Below are 24,732 nucleotides of genomic sequence, written 5' to 3' on the forward strand. Positions count from 1 at the left end.
TTTCTCTCACTCAGTCAGTTTCTTGTTTGAACAACTGCTGGCATGCTTCCTATTAGGCGAGTGATCGTGGCTTGATTGGCGGTATATCGGGGAAACTGCATTGTGAGAGGTCGAGGACTCTAAACTACGTCCATGGAAGTTTGACTGCGATTCTGCAAGAGCGGTGATCTTGCCTCACCTCCTCAGTCAGCTGTAAACGAAACGCACTTTTTAGACCAGACTTTCAGGAATGGCAACCCCATCGTCCTCACCGTACATCAATTTGCCGACTTGTTACGACTATGCAGCTCACGAAAAGTACTATTGTAATTGGGGTTATACTTGCTGTGGTTCAAGATCCTGCTGCCTGGATACTTACCATTCCCATGCCAAATTTGCCTCATCACAGTGGTTCTGGCTCATTTGGGCGTCCATGATCATCCTTGTGTGCTGCTGTTCGTACCTTCGGAGACGGCAAGCCACTGGTGATGGTTTCATACCAGTAGCATTTTACAGAAACAGGAATACTCGCAGTCAGCGTACCAGTGGCGATGGCCAAGAGAGCGAGGAGGAGTTGCTGCCAGCAAATTCTGGAAATGGAGTGTTTTTCTTGCCTCCTGGAAATGGTGACCAAAGCCAATGGATGGCGAATAGTGACTGGTATCGCGCCAATAAGCCACCGCCGTACTCTCTAGCCTCTTCATCATCCCCATCACAGGCAGCGGAACTATCCAGCACTGCCAGTCCATCCAGTCAGCCATCTACTGTGGACGTAACGGCGGCATGTGCGAGTGGTGCTGCTCTGGATGTGCCGATGGCCACGGAGAGTGTTGATTGCACTGTAGCAGCAGGGCTGCCCGCAAGTTCTCAACCAACACCAGCCGAGAGCATCCAGCTGGACAGTGTGCAGGCAACACTGGCTGGAGGCTCTGCTAGTTCAGCCGGAAACGTGGCACCGTCCGGTCTCACGTCGCAAACCCTTTTTGCGGCACCACAACCGTCGGATGCATTGCTTGGACCACCACCCGCGTACTCTGATAATTAGCGGTGGCACGTCAGGTGGGGACAGCATTGAAGTCTCTTTATGGTGTCTGTCACTGTGTACATATTCTTATATAGAAAACTGAGATGCATTTGTCACTGGATGTGTGCTCGGCGAATGTGCATGCTTGAGAGTATAGATGTGCTACTTTGTTTGACCTATTGCTGGCTTCTTGATGGGTCGTAGCGCATACAAACAATGTGCTTGTACATGTTCTTGAACTCATTTTTTTTGTTGCGCACTTGTTCGTGTCGGGATACATTTTGCAGGCAAAGTATGTGTACATTCTTGTCCCTCCCCCCCCCCCCCCCCTATTTTAAATGGAATATGTGCATACGTTTCTTGTGTAGGATTTATTTTGTAGCTCGCATCCAGGTATTATGTTGATGATGTCTTCTGGCTGGCATGTAGGCGGGTTTGTTTGCTCTTTTCTCTTCTTTTATTCGATGTCTCCTATGCTCTAGCTTGCATGGGTCTTCTTTGTGTGTTCAGCTGGCACTGACAATTTAATTACAACAAACCTTGCCATTTTGCATTCATAGCCGTCTTCCCTGTCATTTTATCTTTCCGTCCACATTTGCTTCTGAAGCTCTTTTTTCCATGCTCGAAATGCGTGGCATTCACTTATGAATCAATAGTAGTTATTATTTTTTTAATTGTACAAGTAACTCAATTCCCAGGATTACTAGTATTTGAATTGAAGTGTATTCTCCACTTTTGAATTGTACTACATGTAGTAGTGTGTTTGTGACTGACTGTACTTTAACCATCTCCCTTACCTGGAGGTCGGTTACGGATCGAGACGAGGCTACATGTAATTCAAAAGCCGCAATCCACTGGAAATGCAAGATAGCAAGCCGGCCAAGGCGCGTGGGAAGGTGCAGCAATGCTAGCTCTTCACCAGTAAGGGTTTCTCTCCCTATTAGTGCCGCTGCCAAGGATTCATTTGTTATGATATCGTCAAGAGAGGTTCAGCAGTCCCGGGAGACTGTGACCGTGCACAACACGTAGATTCACCATGGCCGATAGCAGCATAGGCGGCATGTGCAAACACGGTGTGGCGGCACAACTCGGCAATCCATTTTCGACTGTTTTCTGCGCATTGCTTTGCATCAGTCTTGGTTGAGTCTACTTCGAGTTGGTGCAATAGCCATATTTTTGACCGTTTTCTTGTAGAATGTCCCACCACAAGCGCAGTCATTGCAATCTTCCTCCACCACTGGAGTCATCAGCATACCACGTCTGACCAATGGAATGACAATCTGCTAGGAGGTGCTGCGCCAAAGGCAGTGTGGCAAAGGCATAAAACACCATTGAAAGGAAATCACCCTGTGTAGTGCCCTCTTGCGAAGCCAACTCACCACCGCCCCCCACCAACAGCCGCGCTGATTGACTGTAAAATACGTAAATTGATCGCTAATGATGGATATAACAGTCAACAGTGCAGTGCAGCCGCTCTGTTGACACCGTTGAATACATTCCGCGTGTCCACTGGAAGAATGCCATCCGTAGACTGCTCTTCATAAAATAATTAATGGTCTGCATAGTGTGTACTGCCGCCTCGATTCCCGCAGGGAGGCCCGAACACTTCTGGATGTAACCATACGCCTCCTGGATTTCCCGCCCCACAACCTAGAATTGCCTTCACGGCCAGTCTCTGCAGCCCTTCCCCGACGGCGATTGGTCGCCACCAGCCGGCAAGCTAGAAACGGAGCTAAGCCAACAGGATTAGATTAACCTTTGGCGCTGCCAGGAGATGTGCCAGCCTTGAGGTGTTACACAAATTTGTAGAAGCTCCTTTGAATGCGGAACATATTTGTCGGCAATATGCAGCACCAAGACCTGTGGGGCCAACGGAACCCTCACAATGCGTTGCCACGTCTTCGAGCAATTCCCCAGTGGTGGAGTCATACCGACGTAGATCTACGTGGTGAATTTGCTCATAGCACCCCTCCAACTGTGCTTCGTGTGATGCCGGCTGCACTGCTGGGTGTTTTTTTCCTGTAGAAGCTGCCGGACGGATGCCTGTGTGCCATCGGATAGGGTGACGACGTCGGCCACTGCGGCTTCAGAGTGCCAGACTTACGATCTCTGGATGCAGGATCCAAAGTAACGCAGTGCTTCATAAATATCATGGACCCTTCCAGAAGACATGCTCCGTCCTAGTTGGCGTGCTTCATCGACACAGCCACACTTTCTACCACTGGTCACTCAACGTCTTCCATATGCACCGGTCCTCCTCCACGAGTGCTTCATCCTCGTTGGTCGTTGCTCCAGAGTGAGAGCCGATGCCGAAGGTGACCGCTCTGCTGTCGACCACTGCAATTAGCCCCTGTTCTCGGCAGCGCAACAACAGGAAGGATAGAGAAGCAGTATAGCGACTCGGTATCCTCGCCTCGGGGTTTCACATACAATGTATTTATTTGGATGTCTGCAGAGCTGATTGACGAAGGCCTTGTCGACTGATCCACGCGGAACTCTGAAGTATGCCTTCTTGCAATTGACAACTTACTTCATCATATATTCAACTCGGATGGTGAGCCAACTAAATTATGGTGAAAAAGAAGAAGGGCAAAATATGAGCCATGACTAACTGTCCACCAACGTAACCAGATGTTATACAGTACGCTAGTGCGACAAAATGGCACAAAACTGACAAGGAGTACTGAGACATTCGCTTAGCTTCCCCTTTCTACGTTTATTACATAAACTTGAGCCTCCCAAGTTGGGTGGTCTGTTGCTTTGTGTCATCGGGTTGTAGTAAGGCCGGTATGTCCAATAGTCTTACTAGTCATCATCCAGTAACTTTCGGCATTCTTTGTTGCCGTGATGCGTAACTCGTGCTCTTCTTCGTTGCGCTTTCCTTCCCCTCTTGGACCTTTCCGAACCTGAGCCTTCCAAGTTGGAAGGTTGTTGGTTTGCGCCTTGGAGAAGTGTTGGAGCTAGATGTCAGGTTGCCGAATGGCTCAGTACTCCTTGTCAGTTTTGTGCCATTTTGTCGCACTCGCTGACTGTATAAGATCTGATTACGCTGGTGGACAGGTAGTCATAACATTCTGTCCTTCTTCTTCTTTTTCATCATCATAATTATATTCCAAGGACTTGTTGAAAGCGGGATTGTCCATGATCTGGCCCAGGAATGTTCTGAGCAGAATCAGGAGCAAGTGGAAAAGACTGCCTATCCTGAGCAACAGGGTGCATGCCACCCCACCGTAAGTTGCAGGTTCATGGCCACCGGCGGTACCAGTTGATGGCACCTCCAGAACTCGCCGTGCCAATCATGATCTACAGAAGGTGCTGTAGTCACTCAAGTCAAGGCTTGGCTTGCTGATGTTGATCGGGTGCTAGTTTCTGGATCATCAAACGTATCCCTTCTCAGGCGCGTTGCTTCAGGGCACGTATCTGCTGATAGCTGAGGGTCTGGTCTTCCCCGCCCAAGTTGGCCCGGTTTGGTTGTGCCACTCCGGCTCCACATAGTTATCCTCGCCGCCATCGCTGCTATTGTCAATTTCATCTCTCTCCGCATCATGATTTTCAGCATGAAGCAAACATGATACACTGTATCGCACCATCCATGCTGTAACTCCAAGGCGAAGCTGTTCGGCAAGAAGAAGCAGAGGAAGGGTATGAAGCATCACTACCTGTACGGCTGTCGGGTTGGTTTCAAACTAGGAGAGTTGTGCCCATGGGAGCAGCTTACGGCACATGGATGCTGGTGATTACACAAGAACACCTAACGCACCGCCCGAGTGAACACCGACTTGCAACAGGGCATTCCGCATCACTGGTCCACACTAACTGTAGCCTCTCGACAGCCTAAGAACTGTTTGAAATGAAATTAGTCCAGTCAAATGCGAAGATAGAAGATTAGGCAAAAATCCACCAAAAAATCATGAACGCCAAATAAACAGAGTAGCCGTGACCTAGGGCTAGGAGGATAATTTTAAAAACGGGCCACTAGGGCTGTGAGGCAACAACCTACAAAATACAGAGTGTGGACAAAGGACGGTGAAAACGCTGCATAGTTAGTTCCAGGAAATAGGTGAGAAACCTGAATAGGGTCTGAAGCAGGGAACTCAGCACAACTTAGCACAACGAAGAATAACTTGCAACGTACCACGAACAATCCTCCAGGAATTTCACCAAGCTTCCTCGTCAGCCAGAGCTCCAAAACCGCCAACCGTCTTCCACCAGCGCACACCACATCCACGCACACGGATGACATCTCGACGTGAGTACGAGTACAGGTACTACAATTTTCCTCAGTGCAGTGTGTGGCGGGCCGTCTTAGCCTTAGGCCGATTTGGGCATAAAGACTGTCTGACATGACCCAGCATGGAAAACAGTGGACGGTAAGGTGTGTGAGAGTCACACTCAGTGGTTGGGTGCGCTCTGCATTACAGGCCCTGGTTGGAGATGACGGCGGGATTATCTTACCCAATACCTGATCCGTGATTCCGAACAGGCGCCGATCGCGTAGTTGTCGTCTGTGCAAGTCCGAAGGCGTTTTTAGCTTCTCCTTGCAGTGCAACCTCCATCAGTCCCCAGATTTTGCAATTATGGCATTGTACAGGCGAAGCCAGGGCCCACGTCCTCCTCTTCCCCCAGAAGAGAGCTATTAAAGCTGTTTGGATTTCGCCATTTCGTGGTGGTCCACTGGAGGCGGAGATGTGATGCCCCTGTGTGTGTGTTGCTAGCGTTGACATAATCATTGAGTGTCACCAAGGCGGTCAGCTATCATCATGAAATACAGGGTCGAAACCAGGGAGTCGTATACGAATATGACTCCCTGGTCGAAACAGTTAGCTGTCCAGAGATCGAGTAAAACGCTCCCTCGCCTCGGCTTGCATGGTTTAGCACTCTTTCTGGTAAGCTTCGTCTGCGCTCGATCGGCTCGGCTGGCTGACGAGACTTACCATGGTCGAAACAGCTAGCTGTCCAGAGTCTCGCGGAAATTGACTATACCCGGTTGCTTGGATATCTGTTCACTGTTACTCTTCAGTGCTACCACTGGCAGAGAGTTGTCAAGCCTGCTGTCGCTCAATAGCATAGAAGGAACTATTATCAGCCATTTCCTTGGTGATCAGTCACATCATTGTCGACGCATTGTTTACCTCGCACCCCCCGCCCCCCTCCCTCAATGCCTCTTCCAGGTACTGTGCCGAGAGTAGGATGGGAGTGCAGAAGATGTATCTGAAACTATGATCAGGGGTGATCAGGGGTGGAGGACAAGAGCACATAAAAGCTACTTAGAAGGGGAGAATGCATGATCCTGATAGTGATAATTGTTGCTGGAAAGAGTCAGTGGCCCAAAGTCAATGACTACGGCGAAGATGGTGGTGCAAATCTGCCTTGAAAACTTGAAGGCATCTGCCTTGAAAACTTGAAGGCTCTTCAGTGACTTTAGGGATGGCGGGTTGGTGAATAGGGAAGCCGGGAGAGTGTTCCAGGGGTCAATGACGTGTCGTTGAACGGAAATGTACGCTGTGAAGGAGCAGTTGAGGGGAGAGTGTTAGCTCAGACAAACGGTAGATCGAAGTTATTGCGACACCTGCGATGTAACGGGCAAGATGAAGATTTTAGATCCTCTGAATCTGATCTGCGGGCTAGTCTGGCGGCTTGATGCCAGTACAGTGTAAACTGTCAGGGCATGACGTCTTGCGGACACCACTGCATGCACTGTCACCAGTACAGCCTGGAATGATGTCTACAACAAGCCTACTCTGACTGTCAATGTAGCATGGCAGACAGTATGTTACCGTATGCAGTGTTCGTACCAGACACGACCACCACCCGTACCAGACACCACCACCTACCAGACGCAAGAGACTCCTTGTCTTGGCCCTGGCCGGCCCCGGTCTCTTGCTTGTCTGGTTGAGCAAGGACGGTAATTGACCTGGTTGGTAATAATGACAGACCCGGCTCTCTGACACCGCTGTCCAAGTCATCAAGAACACACACCGTGATCACTACAGAGTACTAGTATTGACTTTGAAGTATGCACGTACTAGAGCCTAGTGCCAGTAGTGGAGGTACAATAGTCATAGCCATAGGCATAGGCTATGTACTTTGGTTTAGAGCTGATCAACACTAAAGCTAGTAAAGGCTAAAGCCTGCCAATAGAAGTTTAGTAAAGATCTAAAAGCACCATGACGTACCGTCCAGGGTCCACGTCCACTGCGTAGATCTACATCGACTGCGTCGAGACTCTGTGGTCATGTGAACCGCATACCATACTGATACATGTAGTTGCGCCCACTTTTGAAGATTTGCTTGGAAACCAGGCATGCGATGGTCGAGACACTTCGAATGTGCGATGCAAGATCTGCGTTCTCGGCTTTAGAGTTTAGTTCCCTCCAGGGAGTCGTATAAACCGGGGTTTGTAGTTATACGACTCCCTGGTTCTCTCAGTGCGCTCACTATGCTCGACGGGTGACGTAATAGCCACCGAGGATCGGATCGCGGATCGCAGAATCGTCCATGTAATGCCGCATGCATAGCAGACACTCCCCTACACTTTTATGTATGGATCCAGGCGTTAGGCATGGATGGGTTGACACCAAAAATTCACTGCTCGTGTGCACGTTCAGTTCGTTCTTCGAATCTGGAACACTTGAACTGGCGGTGGGACGACGAAGAAGATACAATTCCGTTCGTTGATTTCTCCTGACGACGATGACTAGTTATTGGTCTCAGAATAGATACTGGTAGATACATGTAGGATGACGATATCCTTGACCTTTGTTTGGAAGGCTACTGTTTTAGCAGCCTAGTGGCAAGCGGACCGTCAAGGAAGGAGTAATACAAAGTAGAACATTCTTCGTCAATTCAAATTTTCATTATGACCTTGAGAGGGTCGCCACGTGCGTTACCGTTAGCGGTGCGGAGAGCGCCACTGGTGCTGCCCCGTTTGCTGCTGCTGTTCATTGCATCACTACTAAATAGCGCATATGGCCAAGGAGGTAAGGATGGATAGGCTGCGGCTTTGCGGTGACCAATTATAATAATCATTCAGGGATATCTTTGCAACATGGCAAATATGGTGTTGTCCTACCATGAATGTCTACAATATCTTTCAAGAAATCCTGGTCACTCTACTCGAGTGATCCCCCCCCCCCCCCCCTTGTCCCACCCCCACCCCGGGTTGGAGATTACTGTCCGTTGCTTTCCATTGTCGTTGCTCACTGTTTTTACGACTAGCCAAATAGATGGGGAAACGAGGCCTTGCGCGAAAGCAAGACTGTACTAGTACCCTGCACCTGTCGAGCAGAGCATAAGGCACGAACAATGACGAAGAGGCCCTAGTCAATACACAGACGGACACAATCACTCGTAAAGCCTTGCCAACGATTATGGTAGTGCGGCTTGATCATTACTGTAGTACATGATCTGCAGATTCTCATCGTCATCATCGTCAGTGAGTGAGTGAGTGAAGAAACACTGGGAACAAAAGTCATCATGAATGGATCATTATGGATGGTAGTGTACTGGAATTGGACCCTGTACCCCTTGAACTCCACTCCTCTTTTGTCAGATATCAGTGCTAAGTAGTGGTTCTGCCTGCCTCTTTTGTTGCTAGACCCTGTCACAACTACTAGTACACCAGCGGTTACAACATCCGACCAATCTGCACCTGTCACGTGTAAGTCACATCTACAGTGTATACTAATATAGCTAGGGCCGATTAGCATTGCCCTGCTAGAAGACAGTTCTCCTTCTGAGGATTGTGTATAGCTGGGGTGGTTTCTTTCTTTCTACAAAATCCACATATCTCCAGACACTGGGGTGAATAATGGAGTGTGATGGTCACGGCAATCATGAGAAAAGGATATCGGTAGCTGTTCGGTATTTTTTCAACTATGGCAAAGTGGAGTATGACACAAAGAGTCCATCCAAAGTCAATCAATCTACAACCCACATTGGGCAAGCTGGGCTCATCCAGCCCTACAGCAGCTATACCGCAAGGGATGATCCGTCTCACAAAAATGTATACCCATGTCTCTACATATACATAGACATAGGGACGCCTAATGATCGTGCCCCAGGCGCCGGAGCCGGCGTTGCCGGGGGAGCAGGGGGTGCTGCAGCAGCAGGAGAAGCTCGAGCAGCCATGCTGCGGGTCGGGGGAGCAGGGGGTGCTGCAGCAGCAGGAGGAGCTCGCGCAGCCATGCTGCGGGTCGCGACACGTCGGGTGCTCATATTAATCTCCGCAAGTAACGGAGAAAAGGGGAAACCTCGGAAGGAAGAAAAAACTTTGACTTGCAAAAAACTTTGACTTGACACAGAAACTGCAACTGCAAAGAATGCTCCTTCGCACAAAGACAGCTCCGCAAAACACGTCTCCAAATAACTAGACGCCGGATCCACGATTGTCCATAACATTTTGCCAGGCCATACACGGCGCACACGGCTTAATCACGAGGTGGTCACATGACACGCACTCGCAGCACTCCACCACCAGCATGCGTGTGCATGGGCTAACTAGGCTTTGCTGCGCAAAGCCCACATGTATTCTACTGGGCATAGGTAGAATCTTTTCCGGAAAGGTCCGAGTACTGATTTTCTCCATCACCCTGCTGTTAGCATGTCCCTGGTAAGGGGTACTGAGTAACTCATTATTTCTTGGATTTAGCATCAAGAAGGCCTGCAATCATATAGGCAAGGTGAATGAGACACATTTAAAGGATCAATGACCTAGTGCCCAGGAGTGATGAAGACTGTAGCATGATTGATAACAGGCACCCTCTAAGGTATCAATGGTATCCCTTACCATACCTTACTACTTACTAGCATCCTAATGCAGCACATCTGTGCCCAAACAGCCAACCAACCACCGGAGAAACACATTCGCATCCATACTCAAAAGAGAAACGCCTTTTTGAGTGCGGTGCATGGAGATGATGTGGGCATGCAGGGTAGTCAGTGTGAGTTTCAGGGTGTGATCCATCTGCTGTTTTGCTAGTGCGTGGCGAGAAAAAAGTGAGCGAGACGGAGTGATATATGCGGGGCAGTTTTCAAGAGCACTTCCGCGAGACAACACTACACATTGCACCGACAATAACGCCCTACCGTTGCACCATTCATTCTCGCTAAGGAAGTGTCACGTGTCGAGACAATCGCCGAATTTGCGAGGCAATTCACGCTTGCCAGTGGCATCCAGCTGTTACAGTGGCCGGGGTCACGTGTGGAGGATTTTGGACACTGTTCACAGCAGTGATAACTGTTGCCTTTTGCCCTGTACCAGTAAAGCACTTTTACTGGCTAGTTGTTATCAACGAAGTCGTGAAGTCCTCTACTGGGTTAGTGCCATGGCTGTCATCACTCCTTCTTCACACACCAGTCTCACCACATTAGCTACAGTGACTCAGATGATCTTGGCAGTGCAATGTTGCGAGTGTATCTTCTTCGCTTACTACAACAGGTGTAGTCTTTTCACCCCTTGTGTGTTTTGGCCTGGATTCGTACTGACATATTCACTGATATTTTTTTCAAATGCAGTAAAGAGACAGTGAAGCAGGAATGTGTTTGATAGTTTGTGAATGAAGTAGTAGTGATGGAGTCATGGGCCTGCAGTGAAGTTGGCATACCTTTACATTCTGATTTGGCATTTTAACCTCAGTCCCAAAACTGAATAGCTTGTTCTGTGTGTTTTTCCACAGTTTGTGTAATTTGCTGAGATTGTGCCTGCGAATTGGGTATTGGTGGTTGTGTTAGTTATTGTAGACATGTGTCATCCAGGTGCACAGTGATATAGAACTGTCGGATTGAGATGCGCAGTGAACTCGATTCACTGGACCCCAGCAGTGGACACCGGTCCATGTGTCCTCAACAATGATTTGACAAGCATACTGATGGCCCTACCCATGGGCACAGAGTCGCATTGGAGTTTTTTTTACCAGAAGAAGAATCAGGTGTAGATATGGATGTCATGTGTGTATATGTTTGTGTGCAGATCATGAGGATCCGCTGGGCTGTGTTGGCTCAGCATGTACATACAAGCTAGTCGGCACAGTGAACGTGTCACGAGGTGTTGTGGATTTCGAGTGGACAACAGGAATGCAAACAAACACTTGGTTAGCGCTAGGTGTATCAAATGACATGTTCATGGTGAGTGAAACTATGTGTTTTAAGGTGTTTCATTGCCAGTGGAGGGACCCCCCCCCCCCCTAACCATACACACCGTTAGTCCAATATATGGCTTTCACCAAAATGAGAAAGCATTTCGTTCCATTTCTTGGGGATGGTATTCTAAATGTCTACAGAAATGCTTGCAGATATTCAGTGACAGGCAATCCCCAGTGTGATCGCTAGACATATAGACAGCAGAGGGTGCGTATTTACCCAATGCAGTAGACAGCAAGTTGTTTCGGCCATAACAGCCTCATCACTACAGCTACGAGCTTTAATTAAGCAAGCCGAGCTACCGGCCATGGTGCAAAGGAGGCACCACAGAAATTAAGATAGTTTTTTGCTCTAGCGCCAGAGAAGGTGTGTATTTATGCAGATTCCTATTCGCAAAAATACGGCGATGCCCCTCCGTATCTAACTCACCTTGCGACTCGCGCAATGACATGGAGACATGGATGAATATATAAAAAATACAAAAAGGACCAAGGAACTACAAGTTACGCTATAATGTCCACTAACACCAACATTTACTAAACAATCAGCTCATGCGATAACATTGCACGGCACTGACCGACGGTACTGACGTTCTACAACTAACCGGTTTATTTTTTTATAAATTAATCCTTGGCTCTCCATCCGAGTCCAGACATGGACGACCGAAAGAAAAATCAGAGAAGCCATTGAAATTAGTGAGCGCCAACCAGAGATCAATACCGCGTTCGAATGGCCAATGAAGGTGCCAGCACCCGTACAGCAGAACTACTAGCTATGTTTGTAATAACTTCTGTGCATACACTTATCTGCCTTGCTTTACTCATTTAGGATAGGCTGTATTGCTTGCTTACTAGTGTACTTCTCGTTGCTTATTTGAACATGCAAAGTTATTGTCACTCACTTTCATGCTGACATAAAAGGACAGGCTCTCCCCTAGTAAATTGTTCTGACGATGGATGACTAGCCCGCAATACATCAATACCGGCACATGACTCAACAAACTCAGTATCTATTTTAAAAGACTCAGTGCCGCTTCTTTTTACGCAAAGTGAGTAGTAACCGGATGGAATGGCTTTCCTTACTTCCCTACTTTGTGTGAAGTCCATAAACGTTTTAAGCGTATAAGAAAGGAAGTTGATCTCGGACGGTGAGCCAATATAATTATGATGAAGAAAGGAAAAGAAGGAAAATATCTGGTTACGTTGGTGGACAGTTTGTCACAACTCGTAACATTTTGTCCTTTTCCTTTCTTCATCATAAGAAAGGAAGTGGAAATAATTGCATGGCCCAACTTATTTGTTTACACGATATAATGTGCAGCCAAACACTGATGTCATCATGGGCTACTGGGATGGATCAACTGTGCAAATGTCTGACAGGTGAGTTCCATTTTTAAATCTGTATTGCTGTAAAGCCATGTAAAATTGCCAGGCTACACCTGCGTGGTGCAGTGCAACTCCCCTTGTCCATACTTTCTTCAATCATTTCCCCGACACGCCATGTCGATTCACAAGTGGTGAATCTTGCTTGTGGATAGTGTCTTGTATGAATCACATACACAATGTATGGAGTTTTAAGTGGAAATACATTGTTTGATAGTTTTGTCTTCTAGCGAAGTTTCGGCCCACTGCAATTTGTTTCTTTTCAAATAGGTATGCTACAGGTTACTTTCTTCCACCCGTGGACAGTGATGAATCCCAAACCAGTGTGTTCAGTGGATCACAAATCAATGGAGTCACCACAATAAAGTTTAGCAGGAAATGCACGTCGTCCGATTCCAAAGACATCTCGCTACAAGGCAACCATCATTTGATTTTTGCATATGGTAACGTAATAGCTCTGAGTATTCAACAGCACCGAAACACACCAACCGTGACCAGTGGAAAGATTTCCATCAACTGCAGTGAGTATTGTGGAGCGTGAAGATTGAAATATATACTACAGGGATTGTAACTTTTTCAAATTAAAGAGCTAATCCCACCGGAATATGATTATTTCCAGTATAGCCTGCAGAAAGCTTCACGGCAGATTTTAAGAGAAGATACCCCTGTTTTGCAGTCATGTAGAGATATCCTCATTGCACAAACTGCAGGGATCATTACCATCAAAATTGGAGGGGAAATAGAGCAAAGCATGTGCGTTCAGTATGGCAAAAGTACATAATCCTGAGTGTGCAGCTCCGCTTGGCTTGGTCCATGGCAGAAATTCGGTTGAGGTCGCCATTTCTGGAGATCAGGAGTCGTACCGTACGAGAAATGCGATGCAAGTCTGTGGCCGTTTTGAGATTTGGTGGATCTCATGTTTGGTCCAACCGATTACAAGCTCACACAAACCAGTGGGGTGATATTTTACATTGCAAGAAATATGAATATAGGTGAAACAAGAGAGAAAGAAAGACTATCCGTTCATCACGGAAGGAACAACAACAACCAGAAAAGGAAAACATCGAATAACCAGGCAGCGCAAGCGAAAGCCCAAACGCTCTCCTCAGCCGAACGTGCACGTACAAGTGCACCTACAGCGCACCCTCAGCAGCGCAAACAAAGCCACCGTACTGCACTAATCTACATGCATCAAAATAAGGACACCACATGCACTCAAAAAGTAGACCGATCTGCATAAGGGTACGCGACTAGTAGCGTCCGCGTAGCCGTGCCAAATAAATGCAAATAAATCGAAACACAAATAAATCGAATCGAAAATAAATCAACTAGAAACACCGAGTGCCTGCCTGCCCAAGTTCTCAAGTCCTTTTATTACTATATGGCACTCGTTTGCACAACGTCATGTCTTCAAGTCGGATGGAGAGCCATGGATTAAAATTAAGAAGAAAGGACCAATGGTTTTAAAAAGTTGCCCGTAGTTGTCCAGCACTGGCAATTATAAGCTTTATATTGATGGTTCATAGTGTGTTGGGCAACTGCGGGGAACTTGTAAACCTTTGGTCCTTTGTTCTTGATCTCATGTCTGCTAAACTTTCATTTACTTCCAGAATATGCAGCCAAGCGTTTTCACGGCCGAGCGCGATCAGAAAAAAGTGGAGTCTATATACACCAGCCCCGAATGAACCCAGATATGGTGTTTTGACCTTTTGGGATTCAGTCCAGTTCTGGTGATTCTATATTACTTTGGTGGATTCTAATGATAGTGTAGCTCTACTACGGTGCATATTGTCATGTACTTCCTCCGGAAACAAAAACTTCGTGACTTTTTTCACTAATTTTCTCTGCTGTTCTGTCGGTCTCTGTAGTAGGTGCGTCGCCAACTGCCTTCTGGAAACCTGGCTCTGTCGGCCTGAAACACCAACAGATGACATTTCCGAACCGTAGGAAGGCATGATTCACATTCTGGAAAGCCGACAATCATTGCAAGGAAAATATGCCGTGCTAAACCAGGGGAAGCGACACTGTTTTGCATTTTTGTCCACCAGGCACATTGCCAACAAAAGCACTGCGCTCAGTGCTCGTCGTTGCCAGTTTTGGGTTTAGAATGAGACAGAGCAGGACAATGGCACTGAGGAGCAAGAAGAGTGTAAAAGGGATAACAGCTAGCGTTTTGAAATCTGCGTCATCCCCGAAAACACCAGCCAAAGTGCGAACAGGTCGGCAAGATATTAAAACTCCTAACGCAAAGATGTGACACTCATCACTTCGGGCAGCACAGCAAAACTAAAAAGTTCAAAATCGAAGTCGTCGGTCAGCCACCGCGGAGCCCATACCTCAACGTGGAAGATCTTGCCTTTTTCAGCAGCCTCCACTCCGACCTCTCCTTGGTTGCATAGGAGAACAGGCGAGATCTCGTCGCAGCAGTCGTGACATGATGGCACGACTGCAACGCGGAGAAAAATGCGAAATATTTGGCTTTGCCTGTACGCGTCCTTCTGGGGCATTCTCGAGTGCCAATGCAATACCAGAGTATCAGCACCACCGCGGTCTCCACCTAGATGCTAGGGAAGGCACTGGTATAAATCACATACTTGTAACAGCGAAGACGATCAGTGACACGGAGAAGCTGCTCCGTGACATGCGAGAATGCGTCGATCGACCTGCCACTTTGGTTGGTTCCAGCCGTGATGAATCGAGCGATGGCGACTCAGACTGAGACTCTATTCCCATCAATAGATCTTGTAGATATTGTACACATATCCATTGAGCATGTTGAAGTGTTTCTCTTCCAATAGAGCACTTTTGTTGAGCACAGTAACTCTTTGAAAAGTCATGTGAAAAAGTCACGAAGTTTTTCCCCCTGAAGGAAGTAGACAGAAATGGTCGGAGCTACTTCCTCCGTAGATTCTATTGGCAATTGCATATGCCATTCGTGTTTAGCAGAATCATTTACCTATATTCATTACGAGTTGCTTTTTATTGTCCTCTTTGTGTCTGTTTGATCTTGATTCCTCTCTGATTTTGATAGACCCTGCAGCAACAACAACGAGTACAGTAGCTGCTGCTGTGACAACAAGTGATGCCACAGTTGTAACCACCACTGCTACAACAACATCCACACCGGCAATCACATGTACGTAATATGAAGGTTTCTCTTGGACATTGCTTCCCTACTGTAATAATTATTATGTAATGGCATTCTCTAAAGTCAGTAGTCACTGCCAGATTAGCCCATGGGTGGAGCGATCGTATCTTTTCTCTGTACATGTGTACAAGCATCTGTGTGTTAATGGGAACGCAAATACATATGTACATGTATGTGTGTGTGTGTGTGTGTGTGTGTGTGTGTGTGTGTGTGTGTGTGTGTGTGTGTGTGTGTGTGCGTGTTCGTATGTTTGTTTGCAGATCGTGAGGATCCGCCGGGCTGTGTTGGCTCAGCATGTACATACAAGCTAGTCGGCACAGTGAACGTGTCACGAGGTGTTGTGGATTTCGAGTGGACAACAGGAATGCAAACAAACACTTGGTTAGCGCTAGGTGTATCAAATGACATGTTCATGGTGAGTTTCATGATAGAAGTAAACAATCATGTAGGAAACGATGATAGTCCTCCCCTATTCCATTTCCGGATGTCAATGCACTATCTCTTCTGCAAGTAAAGAGGTGGGGAAATGACCAGCGTCTGTTTACGTGATGTTGTAATGCACAGCCAAACACTGATGTCATCATGGGCTATTGGGATGGATCAAGTGTGCAAATGTCTGACAGGTGAGTCCTTCCCTTACCCCCCCCCCCCCCCCCCGATATGGCCAGGCTACAACATAGACACATTGTATTATAATATAATGTGCAGTAATGTTATTAATGCTGGTCGACAGGTGATGTAACAGGTCCTCACACTTTGCCGCGGTTGCGCATATTTTGCACTGTGCACGCGCGCACGCACATAACAGTTACCGGCGCCCACGCATGCAGACGTGTCTTTACATGCTCACTCTCACGAGCATCTTTTGTTTCAAGTTGTTCTGGGCGGCGGAATGTTTTCCCCTCAATCCCTCGCATACCTCATCTTCCGTGTTCTATAATAACAATATTATGTCACGGTCTGAATCACACAATCCTTTTATGTATCATTTTCGAAGCATTTCCGTGATAAATCTGCTATCAGGGCTGGGCGTAATTTCACTCCTCACACTGACTACCTTGTGATACTCTGGCCATATCCTTGGCATTTTCTCCGCTTGAGCCAGTAGTACTCCACGCTCATGTCTCAGATTTTCCGCTTTTAAGCCCGCGGCACTCTACGCGCATGTCCTGGATTTCTGATATGGAGCTCGTGGCATCCGGTGCTCTTATCAATTCACACCGGCTTTTGTTCAACACCAGCCCCATACAGCCTAACTCAAACTCTTGTGCTCAGCTGTTGCTGCTTGCGTATGCTTGTGAGGAAAGATGTTAATTATATAAAATTTAATATTATAGTGTCGGACTGTGTCATATCACAGCTCGATACCTTTTGGCTGTCACTTCGACTTCTATGCTATTGTCATATTAACATGATGAAATTAGTCATATTTGCCATGACATAGGCTTCCACAGAGACAAACAGTACAAACCAATGTGCAAGTCCTATTAGGCCAAAACAAAAAATAGGCTTGTTTCCGGTCGGCAACCCCTCAAAAAGGAGACTCGGTCGGCCGGAATGAAACTTTTTTTGGATACTTTTTTTGGTTCCTCAATCGTTGTGGTATTGATGGACAAGAGCACCTACACATGTACATTGTACATTATCATGGCAAGGGTCAATGTCAAAGTTGACTGACTCACTGTTCTTGTACAGCATGTGGTGTATTCCTGTTTTCGTACATCCTGAGAAATCAAGCAAACAGTTTGAGTCCTTCCAGCTCCGTTATTCTAGCTCGTATCGACCCCGGAGGTTTTCGAGCCGACAGCTGAGAATCTCTGCTACCTTATAGGTGTTTCGATTGTGGAATTCGGTTGAGATTTGACTGAGTTATGACTCGTTGAGTGCACTTGCGCACATGGCATTGCCACCGTTTGTATACATTTGGGACCAAAAAAAAGTTTCAGAATTTGGGAAAAAGTGACCCGGTCGGGCGACCGGAAACAAGGTCATTATTTGTTTTGGCCTTATATACATGATACCGGCACGCCTGCTGAAAACTAGTGCCACATACAGATACTTGTACACACAGAACAGAGGCGAAAGGCTGTATTCAACTTGCTGTCTGATGATTGCTGAAATGTGTGAAACTTAAACCTACAGCTACACAGTGTGCCTCTGTGGTGTATGTGTGTGTGTACTGCTCTGCACATTTGTGCATTGCCGGAGCACTCTATCTCGAGCTGCCTAGACCGGCCTTGTTTGGACACATACTTGTACATGTAATAGATCATCATTTTTGTATGCGTGCATACACTTCAGAATCTAAAATTTTGTGAACTGGGAGCACTTTTTTTCCTGAAATTCTCCCGTGAGGCTTTGTGTGGAGCAATGTGTGTATTGTTTTCTTTTCCAATAGATATGCTACAGGTTACTTTCTTCCACCCGTGGACAGTGATGAATCCCAAACCAGTGTGTTCAGTGGATCACAAATCAATGGAGTCACCACAATAAAGTTTAGCAGGAAGTGCACGTCATCCGATTCCAAAGACATCTCGCTACAAGGCAACCATCATTTGATTTTTGCATATGGTAACGTAATAGCTCTGAATATTGAAAAGCACCCAAACACACCAACCGTGACCAGTGGAAAGATTTCCATCAACTGCAGTGAGTATTGTGGATTGTGAAGATTGAAATATATACCACAGTGAATGTGACTTTTTAAAAGAGCTGCTCCCACCAGAATTATTTCCAATATAGCCTGCAGAAAGCTTTATGTCGCAGGAAACACTCATTTCGTCATCTTCCCTAGCATGGACGGCATTCTTTCCACTTTTAATACATTGCAGTCTTCTCTTTTTGAATTTGGGGACGAGCAAAACTGTCACGCGGCTAGTTACTTTATTTGGTGGCAGATTTAAGAGAAGAAACCCCTGTTTTGGAGTCCGATAGGTTTAAATTGTGCGGGAAATGAGAGCCAAGCATGTGTATTCGTGATGGCAAGAGTACATAATCCAGAGTGTGTAACTCTGCTTGGTTAGGGACAGGGCAGTATTTTTGTTGGCGTCGTCATTTCTGGAGATCACTGTGAGTCATACCGTATGAGGCATGCAGTGCAAGCCTGTGGCTATGAGAACTTTGTTTGATCTCACGTCTGCTAAACTTGCATTTTTACTTCCAGAATTCACAGCCTCTTGTTTTCACAGCCAAGCCTAATCAGAAAAATGGTGTAGTGCATACACATAGTCCATACACTGGCACATGAACTGAATGAATCTAGATTTCGTGCCTGTTTTGACCTTTTGGATTCAGTTCGGCAGTTTGTCTGGTCATTCTATATCACTTTGGTGGATTCTAATGATAGCGTAGCTCTAGTGGCACATATTATACATGTGCGTGTACACAGAACTGGTCAGAACTACTTCACCGTAGATTCTGTTGGCAAACGCACACCGGTATGCCATTTGTGTTTGGTAGAGTCTTTTGCCTGTCTTAAGTACTAATTCCTTTGTTGTCCTCTTTGTTTCTGCTTGATCTTGATTCCTCTCTGATTTTGATAGACCCTGCAGCAACAACAACGAGTACAGTAGCTGCTGCTGTGACAACAAGTGATGCCACAGTTGTAACCACCACTGCTACAACAACATCCACACCGGCAATCACATGTACGTAACATGAAGGTTTCTCTTGGACATTGCTTACCTACTGTATTTATACATGCGTTCTTTATACTCATTAGTCACTGCCAGATTGGCCCATGGGTGGAGTGATTGTGTCTTATTGCCATCACTGCAGAAGATACCTAAGCTTTCGAATGATCAGAAGGAACGTCTTTTTCTGTTTACATGTGTACAAGTATCTGTGTCTTCATGGGAATGCCAATACATGTGTGTGTGTGTGTGTGTGTGTGTGTGTGTGTGTGTGTGTGTGTGTGTGTGTGTGTGTGTGTGTGTGTGTGTGTATATGTGTGTGTGCAGATCATGAGGATCCGCCGGGCTGTGTTGGCTCAGCATGTACATACAAGCTAGTCGGCACAGTGAACGTGTCACGAGGTGTTGTGGATTTCGAGTGGACAACAGGAATGCAAACAAACACTTGGTTAGCGCTAGGTGTATCAAATGACATGTTCATGGTGAGTTTCATGATAGAAGTAAACAATCATGTAGGAAACGATGATAGTCCTCCCCTATTCCATTTCCGGATGTCAATGCACTATCTCTTCTGCAAGTAAAGAGGTGGGGAAATGACCAGCGTCTGTTTACGTGATGTTGTAATGCACAGCCAAACACTGATGTCATCATGGGCTATTGGGATGGATCACGTGTGCAAATGTCTGACAGGTGAGTCCTTTTTTCTTTTTTTTAAACAGATATAGCCGGGCTACAACATAGACACATTGTGTTATTTTAATGCGCAGTAATGTTGTTAATCTCGGGTGGAGATTAACTTTCAAACCTTTGGCCCTTTCTTCTTAATGTTATTCATGCTGGTTCACAGGTGATGTAACAAACAGGTCCGCACACTTTGCCGCGATTGCGCATATTTTGCACTGCTTGCACGCGCATGCACATACTGGCACCCACGCATGCAGACGTGTCTTTGCAGATGTGTCTTAAACTGTCTCTGCATGCTCACTCTCACGCACATCTTTTGTTTCAAGTTGTTCTGGGCGGCGGAAAGTTTCCCCTCCATCCCTCGCATACCTCATCTTCCGTGTCATATGTCACGGTCTGAATCACACAATCCTTTTATCTATTTTTTTCGAAGCATTTCCGTGATAAATCTGCTATCAGGGCTGGGCGTAATTTCACTCCTCCCACTGACTACCTTGTGATACTCTGGCCATGTCCTTGGCATTTTCTCCGCTTGACTCCTTGAGCCAGCGGTACTCCACGCTCATGTCTCAGATTTTCCGCTTTTAAGCCCGCGGCACTCTACGCGCATGTCCCGGATTTCTGTTATGGAGCTCGTGGCATCCCGTGCTCTAATCAATTCACACCTTTTGTTCAACACCAGCCCCATACAGCCTAACTCAAACTCTTGTGCTCAGCTGTTGCTGCTTGCGTATGCTTGTGAGGAAAGATGTTAATTATATAAAATTTAATATTATAGTGTCGGACTGTGTCATATCACAGCTCGATACCTTTTGGCTGTCACTTCGACTTCTATGCTATTGTCATATTAACATGATGAAATTAGTCATATTTGCCATGACATAGGCTTCCACAGAGACAAACAGTACAAACCAATGTGCAAGTCCTATTATATACATGATACCGGCACGCCTGCTGAAAACTAGTGCCACGTACAAATACTTGTACACACAGAACAGAGGCGAAAGGCTGTATTCAACCGTTGCTGTCTGACAATTGCTGAAATGTGTGAAACTTAAAGCTACAGCTACACAGTGTGCCTCTGTGGTGTATGTGTGTATACTGTGGTGTGTGGTGTACTGTGGTGTGTGTGTATACTGCTCTGCACATTTGTGCATTGCCGGAGCACTCTATCTCGAGCTGCCTAGACCGGCCTTGTTTGGACACATACTTGTACATGTAATAGATCATCATTTTTGTATGCGTGCATACACTTCAGAATCTAAAATTTTGTGAACTGGGAGCACTTTTTTTCCTTAAAGGGGAAGTCCGGTGAAAAATTTAAATTTCACAGTCCGTAGAGTTCGAGTCGCTGAGTCGAATGGTCTTTGTCCGAGGAGGCTGCGGCTTATGGTTCGTCAGATACGCCCAATCGAACATGTGCGAATTTGAGCGGGCATCACCAAGATCCAGGTGATGACGTCACAGCGTGCAGCCAGGTAGCCACACCATCTAGTTGTGTACAAAAATGGCCATATTCGGAGCGCGTTCGATTGGGGAACTGTTTGTCGCAGCTTCTTCGGACCAAGACCATTCGATTCAGTGTTACAAACACTACATACCCTGTGATTTTCAGCTCGGTAAACCTCGACGTTATACCGTATTTTAGCCGTTTCCGAGTTGGACTTTTTCCGTCAGCCTCTATAGCTCTACGCGCTGTGCGCTGCGTGCATGCAGTGCGTGCAGTGTGTTATCTAGCTGTGGTGCAGTCAACAAACTCATCACAGACGGAACTACTCCCGCACTGCCGTGCTGGGGTAGTATCTACAACAAGACTCGAGTCACAACTGACACAAGACTCAGAAAACTAGTCAACACACGGACTTGTCATGTACTACACTCGTATCAGTCGTATTGTACAGTCATCTAGTCAGAGAACGTGCGTTTCTCCTTGCCGGTGCCGGTGATTGTGCTTTGAGAAAGAAAATTTTAGTTTTCCGCTCCCGCCTCATTATTTTATGCTACAGCGATGAGTGCACAACCGTGACAAGTGACAAAACAGGGAACAGCTCCCGGACCTAGAACTGTCAGATTCCATAGCGTTGCGAGCGAAGAGTCGTGCCCGTGGTTCAAAGAGCCTGCACTGTTCTCCAAATGAGTAGTCCGAAATATTCCAAGTTATTATTATTATTATTTTATTTATTTTACTAGGGTTCGCACCAAAACATCACCATGTGGCAGGCCACTGGAGTCTAAGCGAATCTAATCGGTATGGAACAACATTTAGAGCACTCGCATCACTCTTCTCCATTTTGGCGACCCTGCTCTCCAGCGATCTGATAATTCATCAGCCTCGTCTGCAATAGCTGCTGCTTCTTCATCAGTCGGAAACTCAGTAACGCTCACTCTTGACGGGCCCGCGCGGCCATTTCTTCAGCTGAATACCAAGGTTCTCAGCCCCAGACCGAACTCATGAAGGTCAGCCATGGCTGCATCCTCACTCTCACAAGGAGTTACAGGTCTTCGGGGTCGCTTGCACCACCTAATATCAGTCGCCAAATCATTTGAAATAGCACTGACACTATTGCTTTCACGCACTCCTTTTGACCTAGCTGCACGCTATGACGTTGCACAGGGCGTGGCGCGGCCGCATGACGTCATGGCGCAGCCCCCGAAACTCAGTTTTTCAAACGGAAATATCTCGAGAACGCTTTGTCGGAGACACGTGGGACCAACACCATTCGACTCAGCGCCCGAAACTCTACCAACCCTGAAATTTAAATTTTTCACCGGACTTCCCCTTTAAATTCTCCCGTGAGGCTTTGTGTTGAGCAATGTGTGTATTGTTTTCTTTTCCAATAGGTATGCTACAGGTTACTTTCTTCCACCCGTGGACAGTGATGAATCCCAAACCAGTGTGTTCAGTGGATCACAAATCAATGGAGTCACCACAATAAAGTTTAGCAGGAAGTGCACGTCATCCGACTCCAAAGACATCTCGCTACAAGGCAACCATCATTTGATTTTTGCATATGGTAACGTAATAGCTCTGAATATTGAAAAGCACGCAATCACACCAACCGTGACCAGTGGAAAGATTTCCATCAACTGCAGTGAGTATTGTGGAGTGTGAAGATTGAAATATATACCACAGTGAATGTGACTTTTAACCCTTTACCATCCGTGCGTACTTGAATCGATCTCTAGAGATCGATGGACATGCATAAAAAACAATCGTAACTCAATCGATTCTTGTCGGAATTTAAATAACTAAGTATCTAGGAGGAAGCCGAAGAGCCCAGCTTTACATTGCATCAATCGGTAAAGAGCTGCGATGTCGCATTCCAAAGATATTGCGCTCGACATTTCAGTTACGCCAAAAGTCGAATTTCTATCCGAGTGAGTGACCTTGAGCGGGGATTTTCCCCTCTCCTGACATGCTGAGTCACTTTGGCATGCTTTGAGCGCGTGGGCAGCATGAAAAGAAACTCAAGCAAACAATTTGGAATGTTTACGATGAAGGAGCGAGAAATGGCTGGCGAGGAGAGATTTTCCTCGTATATCCAGCGATGGGGTGTATTTGAAGCTCCCTGGCGCTGGATATGTGATCTCGGTAGTGTCCTGTTTGAGCTCAATGTACGCAGCTCGTGGAGAGCTTTCCAGAATGCCCAAGATTGTGAAAATTGGTTGATTAGAACCGAAGATATTCTCAGAATAAGGTGAGAATTATTGCATTTGGGACTGCTGGGGAAATTTGGTCGGATGGTAAAGGGTTAAAAAGAGCTGCTCCCACCAGAATTATTTCCAGTATAGCCAGCAGAAAGCTTTATGACAGATTTTAAGAGAAGAAACGGTACGCTTTCCAACGGCCAAAGAGAGTTGGAAAGCTTAACCCGACTGCTGCATGGACGATAAGTGCTGCGAATAGTGATCATGCGCCCTGGCCTGAGTAGCTCGCTTGGCTAATTGAAAGTCTGCCGACCTGGGCCACATTATGTTGCTAAGGCATGCACAACCCCAGTCACAGCGCGCAAGTTGGTTGAGTTTGGCCGTCAGGAGGCCAGCGCAAGGTATCCGGGGCGCGGGTCTGATTCCAGCGAGGGGCAATGTGGTACCCCGCAGCGCAAGGGTAGCATGATACCCTAAGCCAGCGTGCGTGCTGCATGAGTAGCGTGATACTCGCTGAGCGCTTTTGCTGTTGCCTAGCAACGCGTTTCTGTCTTTCCTGGGCCCCCAACGCATGTTGGGTGGCCCTGCGCATGACTGCACGTTGTCATAGCAACCTTGGAAACCTCAAGCCGGTTACCAACAAGCTAGGAATCAGACCAAGCCGCCGAATGCCCCCGCCGGCCCCCGGCGCTTCATTGCAATTGAATTAATATTTGTCCAGAATAGTGAGCTAGGACAGATCAAGAGGCGTGGGTGGGAGGGAGAAATTGCAAAACAGTTGGATGCACGCAGCAGCACAGCTAGCAAGAGAAAGAGCCGTGGATGGGTTTGTTCCTGTTTTTGATGGCTGTGGCCATCCGTTGGCCCAGCGGTCTCGTGTGAGTACGGTGTTTGTTCGTGCTGCCAGCTCGCGCCCGGCATTTGTTTGCGCTGGCAGCTCGGGCCCGGTGCGCGAGTGAAACCGAACCGTGACAAAAGGCTTTCGCTCTTTAGTGCTATTGACTGGCTTTTCATACGATGCCTATTGATGTCTAGAGACATGCTGTCTAGCCTTCCCCTAGTACGCATTCACGGGGCTTTGTTGAAGTTCGTGCC

The 24,732-nt window shown here is 46.9% G+C and overlaps 1 protein-coding gene across 3 annotated transcripts in view; it reads left to right on the forward strand.

Moving 5' to 3' along the window:
* Positions 1 to 7,620: 7,620 nt before the first annotated feature.
* Positions 7,621 to 24,732, forward strand: part of LOC135804640 (uncharacterized) — a 67,922-nt gene continuing 50,810 nt past the window's right edge. For 2 of the 3 annotated variants that reach the window (XM_065318556.1, XM_065318557.1), the window contains exons 1-13: positions 7,621 to 7,983; positions 8,601 to 8,663; positions 10,974 to 11,128; positions 12,464 to 12,522; positions 12,796 to 13,046; positions 15,557 to 15,661; positions 15,934 to 16,088; positions 16,238 to 16,296; positions 18,072 to 18,322; positions 19,216 to 19,320; positions 19,633 to 19,787; positions 19,937 to 19,995; positions 22,831 to 23,081. In XM_065318556.1, coding sequence (XP_065174628.1) covers positions 7,863 to 7,983; positions 8,601 to 8,663; positions 10,974 to 11,128; positions 12,464 to 12,522; positions 12,796 to 13,046; positions 15,557 to 15,661; positions 15,934 to 16,088; positions 16,238 to 16,296; positions 18,072 to 18,322; positions 19,216 to 19,320; positions 19,633 to 19,787; positions 19,937 to 19,995; positions 22,831 to 23,081 — 1,789 coding nt within the window. In that variant the 5' untranslated portion in view covers positions 7,621 to 7,862. The remainder of the gene's footprint in view (positions 7,984 to 8,600; positions 8,664 to 10,973; positions 11,129 to 12,463; positions 12,523 to 12,795; positions 13,047 to 15,556; positions 15,662 to 15,933; positions 16,089 to 16,237; positions 16,297 to 18,071; positions 18,323 to 19,215; positions 19,321 to 19,632; positions 19,788 to 19,936; positions 19,996 to 22,830; positions 23,082 to 24,732) is intronic. The other variant, XM_065318558.1, reaches the window with a different exon arrangement.

This window comes from Sycon ciliatum, chromosome 1, assembly GCF_964019385.1.
Source record: "Sycon ciliatum chromosome 1, ocSycCili1.1, whole genome shotgun sequence".
Taxonomy (NCBI): domain Eukaryota; kingdom Metazoa; phylum Porifera; class Calcarea; order Leucosolenida; family Sycettidae; genus Sycon; species Sycon ciliatum.